At 39.1% G+C, this 18,716-nt stretch overlaps 1 protein-coding gene across 1 annotated transcript in view; it reads left to right on the forward strand.

Annotated features, from left to right (window-relative positions):
• Positions 1–5,614: 5,614 nt before the first annotated feature.
• LOC147700928 (C-type lectin domain family 2 member D-like) overlaps positions 5,615–18,716 on the forward strand; it is a 162,428-nt gene continuing 149,326 nt past the window's right edge. Inside the window, exons 1-2 of the mRNA XM_086929775.1 lie at positions 5,615–5,895; positions 17,472–17,576. Of these exons, the coding sequence (XP_086785901.1) occupies positions 5,739–5,895; positions 17,472–17,576 (262 nt within the window). The 5' untranslated portion in view covers positions 5,615–5,738. The remainder of the gene's footprint in view (positions 5,896–17,471; positions 17,577–18,716) is intronic.

Consider the following 18,716-nt stretch of genomic DNA (forward strand, 5'->3'; position numbering starts at 1 on the left):
CAATGGGTCTGTGAGTGGGTCCATGAGTGTCTAAGTGTGTCTGTGAGTGGGTGCATGAGTGTCTGAATGGGTCTGCAAGTGAGTGCATAAGTCTCTGTTTAGGGGTGTGAGTGGGTGTGTGAGTGTCTAAGTGGATCTGTGAGTAAGTATATGAATGCCTCATTGGTCTGTGCATGGGTGTGTTTGCCTCGGAGTGGATTTGTGAGTGGGTGCATGAGTCTTTGAGTTGGTCTGTGAGTGGGTCAGTGAATGTCTGAGTGTCTCTGTGGCATTTATTGGGGCAAGGAGCTGTGCAGCCCCCTCCCTTGGCTGATTTCAGCCCTTGGGAACCCATCACAAGGGGCCCTGCATAAACATATGGTGGCAGGGGACCACATGGCCAACCTCCCAGGGCCACTTTCAGCCCTGGGGTTCCCATCCTCTGGGGCCCAGCCTTTTAATGTATTTAATTTTAATAGGGGAGGGGGCCCCTTCTCTGGGCCTATTGTGGCCCCAGGGACCCCATTTCCCACAGGCTTGGCTGCAAGAGAGTGGGGGAGGGGGTTGGCATGGCCCCCTCACTGGGCCGATTTTGGCCTTGGGGACCCCATTCCCCAGGGCCTGGGCATATACAAATGTGGGAGGGGGTCACCTGCCGATTTTGACCCCAGGACCCCATCTTTGTGGGCCAACCATCTCTTCTGGGTGCCCCAAGGTCACCCGGTGTGCAATGAAACTGCGGGGGGAGCCTCAAGGAACCTGCAGTCCCTGCCGGCTCCCCACCTCCTGTGGTGGCCTGCATTGCTGCTGCATGTAGGGAGCTGCTTAGAAGGATTTAGCACCCTTTTGTCTCTCTTATATTCGAACCCTACAGCTCATGTAAGGGTAAATGGCTTCCTCTCTGAGCCCTTGGCCATATCACGAGGCACCAGACAGGGGTGCCCTCTTTCACCCCTGCTGTTTATTATAGCCATGGACCCTTTAGTCCACCACCTTCATGAACACTACATGCGCTGTTGCCTATAGTTTACAGCAGAATCTCCCTTTATTTCGATGTACGCTATTATTTGTTCTGCATCCCTCAGTCAACCTATGCCCTCCGGTGTGAGAAATTATTCGGTTTGGTGGCATCGCCGGTCTGCATGTTAACTGGGCGATATTTGAGCTTTTCCCCCTCATGTCTGTCACTGGGCCTTTTTCAGGTGAATACCCACTTAATGGTGCTCCGACTCCACTAAATATTTAGTTATTATTTTACATAAAGACAATGAACAAGTGATCTACCTTAACTATGGCCCTGCCTTGGACTTACAGTCCAAGTTGAGCGCTGGATCCGGCACCCTCTTTTGATGGCGGGCCATCTTGCCATCATTAAAATGGTTATCCTCCCCTGATTTCTGTATTTTTTCTAAATATTCTTATTCAAGACACATTTTTTTTTTGCTACAGTACATAGTCTCCTTCTGAAGCTAATCTAGGCCCAGATTGCATGGGATTCCCCTATCCTCCTATATGATCGTTATGGATTTGCAATCCCTGATTTTCAGACATGCTTCCTTGTGGCCCAAGCCCAACTTGCATACTACTGGTACCATCCGATTGCTCATTAACCCCATGCTAAGCCCGAAAGAAACTTAGCAGACCCAACCCCTGTAGCAGGTCTGTTACCTCAAGTCACAAACTGGACGCTTCAGATATCCATACTTTATCTACAACATGCTGAGTTTGGCAGAAACTTACTGCGGTTCTGGGCTGTAACTTCCTATAGTCTCCTGAACTTCCCCTTTTGCAAAACACATGGCTGCCTTTGACATTAGAAAAACTGTTACAACGTACATTAGCAAAACACAATCTCCATACAATCAGTAGTGTATTTCCAGATGGTCTCTAATCAATTCGGCGGACCCAAGATTCACTGCTGCCACGTACATGGATAAGTTTGTGTTCAGACAACTGCATTGAACACTATGGGGCCCATTACGATGTCGGGTGGATTGCCTCCGCCAGGCTGGCGGTAGCCACCGCCGGCCTGGTAGAGGCAATCCGCCCGACATCCATTCCCGAATTCCCCCCGCCATATTAGTATGGCGTGGGGGTCCGCGGCGGACGGATAGACGGTCCGCCGCTTTTCCGCCCCGGTCGCCTTGCGGCCGGGGTGGAAAATGTTTAATATGGTGGCGGTGTCTCATAGACACCGCCAGCCATATTAGTATGGGCTGTCAGTCATGCCTTTCCGTGGCGACAATGCCGCCACGGAAAGGCATGCGGTCTTCACTCTGGGGGCCCCATGCGGGCCCCCAGAGTGAAGGTGGGGTGGGGGCTGCACATGGGGGGTACCTGTGGTACCCCCCCACATTTGCATAAACAAAGCGGCAAGCACCGCGCGGTGCCTGCCGCTTTGTTTATGCAAACGCTGAAATGCATTTCTAGCATTGTGGCGGGCGATGCTGAGAGCACCGCCCGCCACAATGCTAGTAATGCAGGATGTTCCCACCACTGTGGCGGGCACATCCTAATGCCCCCCACGGGACCCCCGCCCTTATGGCGGCCGGTCCCAATCCCCGCTAGGATGACGGACAAAGTCCGCCCATCATCCTAATAGACCCCTATGCTCCTGTGTTCCCTCTTATCCACTTGCCCCTGACAATTTTCCTTTCCTTGCACTTTTAATTACAGACTACGAGGGGACCCATATGGTGACCAAACTTTACAGCATCTGCAAGGCCCTTAGAAGTGACCATGACAGCAGGGTACGACAGCAATGGGAGACAGATCTAGCCAAACCCATAACTGACCGAGACTGGTTTACCTGTTGTGCATGGATTAACCCCTTACAGGCAGGGCTAATTCCCCCGCGGTGCGGGGGCACGCGCGGCACCGCCCACCTCGTCATGCTGCACAGTGGAGCTGTGCTCATGACGAGCTGAGCTCATCACGACTCTGCCCACTCCCATGGAACACCCGCGCAGGTGGTGAATTAGCCTTGCGTGGGCGTTCTGCTGCAGTTGTGATGAGCTCTGCTCGTCATAAGTATCGAAGGGGTAAAGTTAATCTCCTAGTCAAGCAAATATTCCCTTTGGAACACCTTATTCTTATGACAAACGTTCAAAAGACAATTAGACAAAAATATACACTAACAAAATACTGTACTAGTGAGGCAAATTGCAAACACAAACGAAATTATGAAAAATACTGGACAATTTATTTGTTACACAATACAATGTTAAAAAATAATGATTCAACAATAATTTAGAAAGACGGGAATAGACATTAGAAGTAAGGAAACAATAGATTCCTATTCATAAAAAGGAGGTATGGACAGAAAATTAAATTCAGCAAAACGTCAGAATTATTTTCAAGTCAATTTGAAACACAATCCTCCTTTCTGTTATGCCAAAATTTCTCATGAACTAGATACTCGGCAAAACGTATCGGAGTTTTCAAGCCAGTGAGCTGGAGGTGGTTGACACACGGGACGCTGATACTACGATAATTCTGGTGGTATCCAAAGTAAATCTATGAAGGAACCTACCGGTCATATCAGTATACCGCCGATAACATATTTGACTGGGAATATGCAGTCCTGTAAAGTTTCTCTCGTCACCGTGTGTCAGTGAAGATCTTATATTAAAATATAGATTTTAATCCTATATCCACATCGGCGCTTAGCTGTAGTGCCGTTGAGATTGTTCCGGTACATTTACTATACTGTGGCATTAAGCACCGAGCAAGATTGCCGGTGTGAAGAAGCTTTTTATCTCGCTGAACGAGAGACGTTTTTAAAGGCATAGGAGGTACTTACCCGGATACGTTTTGCCTAGTATCTAGTTCATGAGAAATTTTGGGACGACATTTCATGTAGTCCTGATGAAGGTGGTTTGACTACATGATCCACCGAAACGCGTCGCATAACAGAAAGGAGGATTGTGTTTCAAATTGACTGGAAAATAATTCTGACGTTTTGCTGAATTTAATTTTCTGTCCATACCTCCTTTTTATGAATAGGAATCTGATGTTTCCTTAATTCTAATGTCTATTCCCGTCTTTTTAAATTATTGTTGAATCATTATTTTTTAACATTGTATTGTGTAATAAATAAATTGTCCAGTATTTTTCATAATTTCGTTTGTGTTTGCAATTTGCCTCACTAGTACAGTATTTTGTTAGTGTATATTTTTGTCTAATTGTCTTTTGAACGTTTGTCATAAGAATAAGGTGTTCCAAAGGGAATATTTGCTTGACTAATAGTCTACTGTGGCACCCCATCCCTTTGGTTGCGGGGTCCCTTTCTCTTTTATTAGAGTAAAGTTAATCTCCCCCATTCATTGATATAAGCTACATCATTTTTGTCTCTCACATAGATATTACACAACCCCCACTGGTTTGGCCAAACTAGCCCCATCAAGGTCATCCCTGTGTCCTAAATGCACATTTCCAGAGGCAGAATTCCTGCACTTGACATGGACCTTTCCACCTATAGCCACTTTCTGAGCTGAGGTATTCGCAATCCTCTCCTGCATGATTTTGATCACTCTTGAACCCTTCCCCCTACTTGCAGTTCTGCACTTCACTTGAGCAGTGGGGTACGCCCTACCACCAAGAACTGGCTGCAGAGCATCACTTATTGTGACCCGACCAGTGAGGTAAACAATACTCTACAGTCCCCCACCGCAGGCCTAAGGACATCTGGCAACCACTCCACACTTATTTACTTTCTTTAGATCCAGACCCCGAGGAATCAACTTCTCCCTCACCTCCTGCTGGGTCCTCCTCATGCCCCACCAGCCAAGATATCATCACCTAGGCCTCCCATCCTTTTTGTTGCCCCTCGTGTCACTGATCAAACCTGTTGCTGAATCATGCTTTATGGAGTCTTGTTTCCAATTATGTATTGCTCATTTTTATATGCTTGATTGCCACGGATATATGCTAATATGGAATATACCACTGTGTGTCTCAATGTCCGCTTTTTTGTTAAAAGAAAATGAACGTTTTTTTTTTAACGTTTTTGCTTATAGCTGTGTTTTTTAGGTGGATAGGGCCATGCAGCTTCTACCAATAAAAAACTGTGAAAAGTGTGACAAAACAAGCACTGACAAAGCCAAAAGGTTGACGCCCAACACCAAATAGCATAGCAATATATGAATTGTTATTTTTAAATTCTGAAAGAAATCTTGAGTCTTTGGCGACAGAATGTTGACAAGTAAGCATTGGCAGAGTCAGCCAGACCCAGTGCAACACTAATGCCATGGGATGCAGTACCAAGGTTGATTGAAAGGGAGAGCCCAAAGGAAAATACATTCTTTTACCTAAAGATCCAAAAATCTTTGCCCTGGAGCTGTTCTCGTGTGGGAGAAGCATTTAATTGCGTTTAATGGATTAACTCGCGGGTTCCAATAGCCTAGTCTCCCCCCCCCCCCCTTTGGACATGAGATCAGATGTATGCTACGGGTCAAGAGGACGAGTTCAATGGGACCCATCAGCCCCTGGCAAGCCTCTGCCACCTGGAATGCTTCCGAGCAGGTTATCGGACAGTGAAAGTGAAAGTGCTCGAGGAGTGCGGAACACGAACAAGTCACCCTAGATGCTATGACTACGGAATCCCCCACCTTAGGATACAAACCTGCCTCGCATCAACAAGCACCAGCACTCGTCGCGCGCGGACCGGGGCCACCCTCTGGGCGCTAGAATCCGCCGAGTAAACTTTTACAGGAGATTGGGGCCGCTGAGCTCAGCTGGAGGGGCTATCAGTGAAAATCATGGATCATCACTTTGTGGTGTGCAATGTCGCCGGAGAGGTGGGGGCAGGGGCGGCTCTTATACAAAGGATTCCAGCCGGTGGAGCGGGCGCCATAGCCCTTGTGTCTGCGGAACACGGCAGCCTTTCCAGCGGAGGGACAAATAGTGCAATGCTAGGTCAGTGCGGCCCTTCTTCTTCCCGCAGCTCGCCCGGCACAATGCACGCGCCTTCAAGTGCATCTCAGAGGAGTCTCCGCTGTCTGGCATCTAGCTTTAAGAGAACATTTTGAGGTGAAGGTTTAAAGGACCCAGATTATCTGGGCCAGATATCATTTATTCAGGGTTTTTCTTTTTAGTTCGGAGCGTTTTCTCATCATCTCTCCGTCTGGTCTGCTAACACCTGGTAGTCAGGGTGATTCCATTAATCAGAGAGCTTATATTTTAGTCATTTTTCCATTGTATTCTGGAACTTCCTTCAATTTCACGTGAATAATAATAACTTGTTCATTTATGATGCGCTTCATACCACGCCTCTACCATTTCTGGGCACTACGGAAGTATATATTCAGGGCCGGCTTTTGCGCTGGTGGCGGCCGGTGCGACAATCTTACTTGGCGCCCCACACACCATGACCACCACCAAGTTGGATTCTCTCACTACCACCGGGCAAAAGTGCCCTTCATCTCTCCAATCATAAATATGGGTAAATACAGCATCCTTCTTATGGTCGGCGCCCCCCTCCACAGGTCAGGACCCAGTGCGGCTGCACCAGTCTTACTGCCGGCCCTGCATACATTACTATTACCCTAATTAAATGTACTCAATTTACCAACCTCAGAAGTCAGAATGATGAGTTGGACCTTTGTAGGGAGATTGCTGCATGTTGTAGCAGCACCTTTCAGCTCACTGAGCCACCCCAAAGTTACTAGACCTTCAACTCACAGAATGCATCAGTTTCTCAACACCCAGGATTGAAATGAGGCGTTCTTCATCTGAGGGGTCACCGACTAACCCTTAGAAATGGTTGATAGCGCATTCCCGATCATGTTTTGATTTGTGGACCATGCAGTTTTCTACATTTCTCCCTACTATGTTACTTGAATTTCCAGTGCCTGCGGGGCCTCTTTACCACTGTCCTGGGGTCAGACACTTGTTATATTCCATTTCCTTTCCTGGATCCCGGTTGTCTGTCACAATATTGCAGACAAAGATATTAAGAGACACAAATATTGATTCAAAAATATTGTTTACAATAATATTGTGTCTCTACACTTTTAATGGTAACATCCAGAATTTGTGCCAAAAATGTTGTGGAAGAGAATATGAAACAGAAACAGGTAAGGATACTAACTATAAAGTCATATTTTTAAAATAGTTAATATTTACATATAATGTAATGCAAAATAAATAGTTTTAAGCATTAATTTATATATATATATATATGAGTATGCGCAGCAAATTAGTGAAAGCCAACCCAGAATTAGGTAGTGGCAGCACCTGGTTAACAATAAAAAATGTTTTTTTTAAATGTTCTACCTGTCAAGCGTGTAAATTCGGAACAAACACAACTCATTTTAATACCCCTTTCTCCAATGAGCAAATCGCAATCAAGGGTAATTTTAATTGTCGGACTGAGTTTGCTGTTCATGTCCTGACATGCACCTGCGGCTTGCGTTACGTGGGAAGCACTAGGCTGCAGGTGCATGTCAGGATATTACAGCATCTCAGAGCAATCGTTAATAATGATAGCGCTTACCCGGTTGCACGACATTTTAAATCCACACACAGTAATGATTTAGCTTGCCTATCATATTTTGTGATAGATGCAGTGGCTCCTCTAAGAAGAGGAGGCAACAGGGATAAATTGCTTAGGAGAAAGGAAACAAGGTATATAGTTGAATTGGACAGTAAATATCCAAATGGATTAAATACAACAGAAGATCTGCACAATTTTTTATGAATTGTGACACCTCTGTTAATGCCATGTGCTTCCGCTATGCTATTTGACCTATTTCTGATAACGAATGATGGCATTGACTTCCAAATTAATGTGCGTACAATGAGAAGCTTTAAAACTTGATTTATTTTCGTAAAGTAATGATAAAATTCAGAATTAAAAACTTCCCGATAAGTCCATAAGTGTGTATACACGCACTAATATTTTTTAAGGTATCACTTGTAAATTTATGTAAATACACATTTTTATACATATATTAGGTGGAGTTATAACATTATTTTTTGTGGGTTTTATTGTATCATAAGGCTGTCTTATCAAGAGGGTAAGAAAAAATCAAGTTATGATGCACATTATGGGGTAACATAGGGTGTTTTTTACACACTAATATAGCACGTGTCACTAATAACCAAAATAATGAGTAAGAGGATTTAATCAAATCAAATAAGCATTGATAGAATAAGATATATACCAACTGAAATATAATGATTATTAGCAAACATGGTGCAAAAGTAGTTCAATTATATAACATGATCAATCAATGAAAAGGTGCTGTTTGAGAGTTGAATTTAATAGTATTTTATTATATATATTTTTTTAGGTGTTTATAATGTAAATAGATATTTATGAATGATTATAGATATTTATGGCACCCATCACTTTGTACAAATTGAAGTACATGGATCATGGCATTTAAGTTATGCACCATTATATGCAATCAAAAATCTTCAAAAAATATTTTTTTTACTGTTTTGCTATTTGCACATATTTTTACATGGATTATTGGATAATATGTTCATGTGATAATAATGTATTTATACAGTTTAAGAATAATTCTGACATTTAATTTCAGTTCTATTTATAACACATATATAAAATGTTTGAATGCTTTAAAAAGAAATTTATGTGAGTATTTCCTCAATGTCTATGGTGGTGACCATGTGACCCACAGAAGGAGGGTGTTTGCAAAAGAAAAATCTTTAAAAGGTAAAGCTGGCGCGGTGCTCCTTGTGTGATCAAGAGCACTTGATGCTTGAAACGCGTCATCGCTGAGAGGTTGGAAATAAAATCATTTGCCTAACCTGAAAACTGTTGGGTCCATTTCTTCATTTCGCCGCCAAGGAGGTTCTGAAGATTGTTTAGGATATATATATATATATATGTATCTATATATATACATATATATTTCAAGTATATACACACACATTCATATTGAAAAACATGACAACAATAAATAAACAATTTTCTAAATATATTTCCTTTCAAATAGTATTAGTAAAATAAATGGAAAATTATTAAAAATATAATTTAAAAAAATAGGCTAATTTAAATATTAAAATCAACATAACAACAGTTTTTTCTTATACTGTGCAATGAATCTACAAATAATATACAAGTATTATACCAACATCTTAACAATTTACAAAAATAATATTATTGGAAACAAAATATAAATAAAAAAAGTATATCTAAGAAGTTATGAATTAAAGTAACAATACATATAAACAAACAAATTAAAAAGTTGCAAAAAACAGCATACAAAAAATATTACAAATGTAAATTATAACAACGATATTAAAAAATATAAAACCACTAAAACCAACAGGAGGGAAGGGTTTTGGACTTCGGAGGGCTCAGATTTACTATTCCCACTTCAGTCTAAGCAACCTCAAAGAAATTTGTTTGACTTTTGGCGGGTTAGATTTAGATCAGTTCAGTCTAACCAACAGTAGGGAAAGTGACGGCCTACAGAGGGACTAGTTTCATTATTCCCAGTCTAGTCTAAGCAACAGTCGGAAACAATTTGGACTATGGAGGGGGTTAGTTTTACTATTCTCACTCCATTGTATGCAACAGTAGGGAAACTGTTGATCTTCAGAGGGGTCAGATTTACTATTTCCTACTTAAGTCTAGGCAGATGTAGGGAAATTCTTGGACTTTGGAGGGGTACAATGTATTATTCTCGATCCAATCTAACCAACAGTAGGAAAAGCGATGGCCTAAGGAGAGACTAGATTTAATTTTCCCACTCCAGACGGAGAAATAGCAGAAAACATATTGGTCTTTGGTGGCGTTAATTTTACTTTTCCCACTCAATTCTAAGCAACAGTAAGGAACGTGCTTGACTTTACAGAGGTTACAGTCACTATTCCCACTCCAGTTTAAGCAGCAGTAGGGAAACTGCTTATTTCGAAGGGCTTATATTTCCTATTCCCACTGTCTAAGCAACAGTAGGAAATGTGTTAGGATTTGGAGGGGTTACTTTCACCATCCTATTCCAATGCATGCAACAGTAAAGTGTTTAACTTCATAAGAATTACATAAACCATTAAAACTCATAATTATTTCATACAGAACATCGACATTTCTAAAAACCATAGAGGTTTAACCCATTAACCGCGGTGTAAAATCCGCTGCGGTGCGAGTGTTTCCTTGCGTGGGTGAGGCTGCATCGGCCAACAAACGTGCGGAGCACTACGGAGGTAGTGATCGCAACGACCGTTGGCCGATGCGCGCAACAAATGGGTTAAATAACATTTTATATAACAATGCATACAATATAGACTTTAAAAATGCTAAAAAATATAGGGCCATATTATCAAGAAAAGGTGATACATTATCGCCCCTTTTATCGTTAGGAAACAGCAGCTAAAGCGGCGATAATGGGCTGTTAACCTGGGCTTCTATGGGAATTCACAAGGGCATATTATCAAGCCCATTATTGCCGCTTTCGCAACAGTTTCCTGTCGATAATGTATCGCCCTTTCTTGATACTATGGCCCTCACTTTTTAAAAAAACAATTACAAAAAGTCCTTAAAAAATAATTAAAATTATATTTACTTTCCTTCTTACATCCATAAACAGCCCCCCCCACAAATTAGATACAAAATATTAAAATAAAAATATTACTTAAATTAAACAAATAACATTCTAAAAATACAAATAAACTAAAATACATATAAATAAAAGTCAAGCAATTCAAAATATACATATTTAATTATTATAAAAAATAATTAAGCTGCACAATTAATCTAAAAAATATATATTTTCCGTAACTTCAAGTTATAACCACCAACAAACCCAACAACCTGCTACTAAAATATAAATTAATAACATAAAATAAAAAATTAAACATTTGATCTAATAATAATCAATTGCATATATAATTAGCAATGCAAATAAAATAATATTACAATTAAATAATTATAGTTTAAGTCACTCCCTAACCGATTCTCTTAGAAAGCCAACAACCCACTACTACATCACAAATGACCAATGAAATAAAACATTAGCACATTTAAAATTACAAACTATGTTTAAAAATAATAATAACAAATTGTACTAAAAATACTAGCATTTAAATGAATATACAAACTAATATATTTTAAATTAATGAAACAAGTATAGCAAATATATTAAGTTAATGATATTAATACAACAATATTTTTTTTAATGGTATTATATACCACAGATATATATTCTTACCATAGATATATATATATTTTGGTAGTCACAGTATTTTTGACATGATATTCATGTCACACTATTTTTTTTAATCCAACCATGTTATTATTCCCCTCATACATTAGTACATCTATAGAGAGTGGTTTGGGAACCTGAAATATTTTCCATATTGCATGGTTTCTTCTGAAATAAGAGTTTTACATACCTGTGTCTGGTGTTAAATAAATATGCGTACGCCCGTAACATATGTATTTATATTTCACACTACCGACAGCCTGTATGCAGTTATAAGGTGATTTTTCTTTGAAAAAAACATATTTTAAAAAGTTTATCTGAATCCAACATGGCAAGTTTTGTACAGATATGTCAAGTGATAGCCAAAAAAGTGACAACCTATTTGTACTCCCATAGGAATATTTGCTCTCCACTACAGATAAATATTTGAACAAAACTACACCAAATTTGGCACAACAGTAGAATTTCACTAAAGGAGGTGCCTTTGATTGGTTTGGTATAAATCAGTTGAGTAGTGTTTGCAAATATAACATTTGAAAAAGTGGGTGTGCTTGCTACAAATACATGATAGAAATATGTTGGCAACTGGGAAGATTTATTTTTGATTTTCCTAGTACTTTTATTTGGCAAATGCTTAGCATGTATAGCTTACTCTTGTTATTTCTTAATTCGTACTGATTCTCAAGAGGGTTAGAGATAAAACGGGGTGGGGGGGGCAAAAAGTGTTAATTTACTCATAACTGCTCCATCATTAGAAGAATCAACACAACATTTTCCATACGTTTAACATGCGGAGACATCAGTGGATACGAACAGTTTTTGGCAAATTCATTGCAAGAGGGTAAGGTTAAAAGGAGGGGGGAAAAACATTTTCATGTGCTAATTACTTTAGTGTTCTTCAATGAACCATGTTCCTTTTCTTGACACAGTGACTATTATGTCCCTAGTCTTTGCTTCAGGAACCATATAAACATCCATAACGGAATTTACGAGAGCGTCACACTGAAAAGCAAAGATGTCTAGTGGTACAAATTAGGGCTTAGTGCTGAATAGCTTTTCAGATCTCAAAAGCTGGAAACAAATTCTTCTCTTCATAGCTAATTTTCTGAACATCCTTAATGTGTGTTAAATGTTCCTTTACTGTGAAAGACATATTGAATGTCTGGTACTATTGTTTCCACATCTTATCCCTATAGTCATCAGCTACTAGTACATATATACACATACACACGTACACACATCCCCCAAAAGCACAAAGAATCGCAGAAACTATAGCTGTTATGTTTACCTAATATTTGTATTGGTTCTCTGACAGAATATACACACCTAAAATATCCCCTAACCAAAATATTGTGTCATAAATATTAATGTAAAAAATATGAACATCCTATATTTATAATACTAAGTACAAAAAAATATCCAAAAAAAATATCGGTGTCATTAATATAGTTGCACAAAACATAGTGTTTTATAGGGCGGGACTTGTGAAGCTTATCAGGGCGTTCCATTAACAGCTGAGTGTTATTGCCTTCACTGCCCGTGACCAAGAGCAAAGGAGTGCTTGAAACGCGTTGGGCTGAAATTTGCTGGTGTGTGAACTGTAGCTGTTACCTACCTGTAGTTCCTGTATTAAAGGCCTCTAACCCTCAGTTATGTGGCGTTTCCACATTGGGCAACCTTTTTTCAACTTGATTATTGCGGCCCTGCCCGGGTCGCGGAAACGCCCTGTCGTAATCGTGCGGACTTGGTGTTCAAAAGCAGAGCACCGTTGGACTGAGGGGCCGGTACAGGAACTTCGAATATCAGATGGTGAGAGAGGCAGCACACATCCGATCCACTGGGGAACACTTTTTGTGATTTAATTTGGCAAACACCAGCATCCACTGTGAATTAGAATGAATGGGACACCAAGTACCAGCATGCCTTCGGCATACGCCCACTAGGGCGGGACATGTGAAGCTTATCAGGGCGTTCCATTAACAGCAGAGTGTTACTGCCTTCACTGCCCGTGACTAAGAGCACAGGAGTGCTTGAAACGCGTTGGGCTGAAATTTGCTGGTGTGTGAACTGTAGCTGTTACCTACCTGTAGTTCCTGTATTAAAGGCCTCTAACCCTCAGTTGTGTGGCGTTTCCACATTGGGCAACCTTTTTTCGACTTGATTATTGCAGCCCTGCCCGGGTCGCGGAAACGCCCTGTCGTCATCGTGCAGACTTGGTGTTCAAAAGCAGAGCACCGTTGGACTGAGGGGCTGGTACAGGAACTTCGAATATCAGATGGTGAGAGAGGCAGCACACATCCGATCCACTGGGGAACACTTTTTGTGATTTAATTTGGCAAACACCAGCATCCACTGTGAATTAGAATGAATGGGACACCAAGTACCAGCATGCCTTCGGCATACGCCCACAAGGGAGGGACTTGTGAAGCTTAATAGGGCGATCTATTAACACCTGAGTGTTACTGCCTTCACTGCCCGTGACCAAGAGCACAGGAGTGCTTGAAACACGTTGGGCTGAAATTTGCTGGTGTGTGAACTGTAGCTGTTACCTACCTGTAGTTCCTGTATTAAAGGCCTCTAACCCTCAGTTGTGTGGCGTTTCCACATTGGGCAACCTTTTTTCGACTTGATATATATATATATATGTATATATATATATATATATATATATATATATATATATATATATATATATATATATATATATATATATATATATATATATATATATATATATATATAAAAAAAATAAAACATATTAAAAATATTAAATAGTAATATTAGTTAAAATAAGTTAGATTTAATATACATCTTAACAAATATAACAAATAAACCTAATTTAAAAAAGTTAAACACACATATACAATAATTAATATATATTTACTTTAAAACAGGTATTAAACGAATAATGTTAATGTATTTTATAATTTAAAATTATATAACAATACAACAAATAATGTATGTATAACTTGACAAAGGCCACCTTGCCGAAACACGTTGTTTTGCACAAATAAACCACTTGTGGACAGAATTGGTGTGCCGCCTCCTTTTCATTCAAATCAGGATCTTTTGAATATATATACATAGACCTACAACATAAACTCTATAAAAAACAAACCATTCTAATTAAATTAAAACAAGAAATATTTTAAAAATCTTTAAAATTAGTAAACATTATTTTTCAAATACAAATATTAATAATTAAAAATAATATAATTTTAAAATAAACAAAACATAATAGTGTTAATTATAGCAATAAAAAATAAATTATAACATTTAGTACTCATACTATTCCCAATACAATTTAAACAAAACTATGCAAACTATTAAAGTAAATATGTAAAAATTGTTCTACTACGACTTAGCGCAACACATGTGATATAAAAAAATTGATAAAAATACAATTTACAAATCTCCCTACAAAAAAGCAGAAGTGCTAAAAGTGATAGACTGCACTTAGTTAATATTTACTGTACCAATTCCAGCCAAAACAACACTAGGGAAACTGTTAAAGAAAAGAGGGGTAAAATGTACTATTCCCACTCCAATGAGTGCAACATTAGGGAAAGTGTTGAATAGCAGATGTGTAAAAATTACTATTCACACTCCAGCAAGTGCAACAGTAGGGAAAGTGTTGGATTGCAGAGGGATACAATTTACTATTCCTACTCCAGTGAGTGCAGCAGTAGGGAAAGTGTTGACTAGCGTAGGGGTAAAAATTACTATTCCCACTCCAGTGAATGCAACAGTATGGAAAGTGTTAGATAGCGGAGGGATTAAATTGACTATTCCCACTTCAGTCAGTACAACAATAGGGAACATGTTGGATTGCAGAGGGTAAAAATCACAACTCCCACTCCAGTTCAAAGTTAAAAACAAGCAAAATATCATCAACAAACTAAAAATATTGCACAAACAATGTAAATAAAACAATGCATAAATATGTTGCAAATAAAAATAAAAATATATTTAATATAAAAAAGTTCAAAAATAAAAACATATTATAATGTTAAATACATATCACAAATACCTAAACATATTATATTAGATAAAATCAAAAAATTATTTTCATGCAAAGAAATATATTTATTTAGAAATTATTTATTAAACAAAACATTAATGATTAAATATATTTAGTTTATTTACTTCCTACCCTATGAAACCACAAAACTCACAACCTACATCTAAAATCTAAAATATTTACACAATTGACATCATGAATTCAACAAATATTATTAATTAAAAAACAAATTAGCATTCATAAAAATTAATTACCTTCCCACCGTTAAGTCCTATACACCCAAATCCTTGCATAAAAAGGTAATTAATCAATTAACATAATTAATTATCAATTAATTAACATGAATTTATAACTATTTAGTAATTAATTAACAATAATTCTCAACTGATTATTAATTATTTCAAAATAAATTACGTCCCACCCTTCACTCCTATAAACCCCACAACACACACCTAAAATAAATTACACAATTTCCCTATTTAATTATCAATTCAATAATATTAATTACCAACTATTAATTAATTAAAATAAATTACTTCTCACCTTTTACATCTATAAACCCAATACCTACACCCAAAAAAATGTAATTAATCAATTATCAAAATATATTATCTATTATTATTATTAAATTACTTCCCACCATATTACCCTACAAACAAACTACCCGCTCCGGAACGAAATAACGCAAAATGTAATTAATATAAAATGAATAACTACAAAAAATGTAATTAAAGAAAAGGGGTAACTCTGTGTCCCTCAGAACCTGGGCAGTTGAATGGCTAAACAAAAGAATGGTTCTGTTGGGTAAGACACATTGCTTTGACACTGCTTATTATTGCAATCAAAATTTGGTGGTCTCTGGTACACACCTAATTTGAGAAATGAATGCTCAAATAATAAAAGGTCGTGAGATCAAGAAATTGTTTCATGCAATTTATATCAGAATTCATTCATATTTTGTCAGAATTGTTTCATTCAATTATAACATTTAATGCATGATAAGTCCATCAAAAATAGGTGCAGTTAAAGTGACATTAGGTGACAAGTGCTCAATGAGTGAGAAAATATACAGTGAGAAGGGATTTCCTATATACAAATGTATACAAGTTTTTCAATGACCAGACGCTGATTTGCAACTAAGGATTCCCAGTGTTACTATAAGGATCCTGGTGGTTCTGGACCTATGACATGCGTCGACGTTTCGACCCTTATGCGCCCCGGTTGGTGGTCGCAGCGGGTCTTTCTCAAGACACGTGTGTGAATGGTGTTGACAGTCTGAAAAGGGTAATAGAGACTGTGTATCAGAGAGGCTGAAAGTGAAAAGTCAATTGCACCTAGGGATATGTAGTGAGATTCGGGTATTCACTTGTGCTTCAGAACGGCGAGTCTCAGCCTGAATCAACGCGGCACAGTGGGCAATCGTATCTGTGGAGGAGGGATTGGGAATTTAGTACAACGCACAATTGGGAATGGGTGCTGTGGGTGGGAGGGTTGGGGGCATGAGTTGGGCTAGAGTTAGGACCCTGACGTACAGCTAACAGCATCTATCTAGGGAGAGCTAGGGCTTGGGGCTTCCTTACGGTGGCGGAGTCTTGCGGGGCTTCATTGCGATAGCAGAGTCATGCCGGGATTAACCTTGAATAGAGCAGTGGGAGATGCCAAGGCTGATTAATCTGTGCGTGGACTGAGGAGTGGTGCTGTCCAGGCCGCTTACCCCCTAGGTTGATTAGTTCAAAGGCAGCGTGTATTGCACAATATGGGGTGCACGAGCTCGCGGCATATCTAGATGCCAAGAACTGTGTTTTGGCGCATGGAGCGCTAGCCTCATTGTGTGGAACAATGGCCAATTAAATAAACCGGGGGCTCGTGTGTGTGGCATATATGAGCTATCTTTATTCAGTCCGGGCTCAAAAGAGAGAAAAGTAGCTCGCGTGTGGCGTAAAAATGTAACGCATATATTCAAAAACATAAATAATACTGCTACAAAAAAATCACATACATTTAAAATATATACTAAAATATATACACCAATCAAAAAATTGATATTTTAAACAACTATATTTCTTCAAATGATATTAATGACTTCTATATTTTAAAAATCAATAATACTTACCTTAAAATTGATATTCTTGTCCACAATACTCTTGCTGTCTATATTTCTGTGTCACAATATTTACAACTCGATAATTGTGTCAGTTGATATTACAAACTCAATATTTTGTCTAAATACCATTTGTGTTGGGCACATTTTGCACTTAAACGTCACTCATTATAAACATCTTTGTGGTTTGATTTAGGTCCTACACTGGAGTACCTGTCTAGAAAGACTACCATAATCGAGCGGCGTGCAATTATCGTTGTGTTGGTCGTTGTTATCCTCATCCTATCAATCTCTTTTGCAGGTGAGTGGCCATCTCTTATTTCATCTAACACATCGCTGGAAACTGAAGAGGTTATATCATAAAGTTCAGAAGCAAAATTTGAGACTTAACTAACACTATTACTACTACAACTTCACTATGGCTTGGTTCTACATTTGCTACTACTACTACTACTACTACTAGGACTACTGCCACTACAAATGCTACTACTCATACTGTTAGTACACTAGTAATATTGCTACTCCTTATATTCCACTCCCTCCACCTCTACTAATGCTATCACTGCCACCTGTGCTATTACTAGTTGCATTACTGCTACTTCTACTACCGATAATACAGCTGCAATATTTACTTATACTACTGCTCTTACTGATGGTTTAGTTAATTCTAGTGCTGATACTACTAAAACTGTTATATCTGATACCACTCATACTAATATGATTGCTCCACCTACTGATGCAGTGTGCTACGACATGAGCTACTACTACTTCCACAATGTCAGCTGCTTGATTGATCTCCAATGGCCCATTTATTGGTGCCGTAGGTTCCTCGCACCAGGGCCCACTGCTTCTCCGCCATTTCTGACTTTTATCTGCATTTCTCGGGTGTTTGATAGTGCTCGTAGCTCCAATGATGGCAGCAGATAGGAGCCAAGGCTCTGTGTTGCCAGTGCCTGTACTCGGGCCCTGCAGACCCAGACATAAAAATAAGTATCATCTATATTTAATGTTTAAACTTTATAATGGTACAAAAATAATATATATACATTCCAATAATTTCAAATTAAAAAAACATTCTATGATAAATTAATACATTAAACAACTGTACTCTACAGATCAGTCCCTCGCTGGGGTAACAGACGGGCCCTGCAGACCCCGAAGTTGGCGTGGTTTTGCACCTGGCAGGGCTGGCACAGGTAGGAGGCTGCGAACCAGTGGCTGGGAGGCCTGGTCTCAGTGCCGGGGTAGTGTTAGCCTTGAGTGTGCTGCAAATGGGGGAACTGTCCATACCTTTCTTGGAAATGGTTCACGGATAGAATATCGATGTAACAAACATCGATTTTTAAAATATCGAAAAAAATATCGACTCCAATACCATAAGAGGTAGGTACAAATATATTGAATCAAAAATATCGAGGTAAAAAAATAGATGTAAAAAATA

Source organism: Lissotriton vulgaris, chromosome 7 (genome assembly GCF_964263255.1).
Source record: "Lissotriton vulgaris chromosome 7, aLisVul1.2, whole genome shotgun sequence".
NCBI classification, from domain to species: Eukaryota; Metazoa; Chordata; class Amphibia; order Caudata; family Salamandridae; genus Lissotriton; species Lissotriton vulgaris.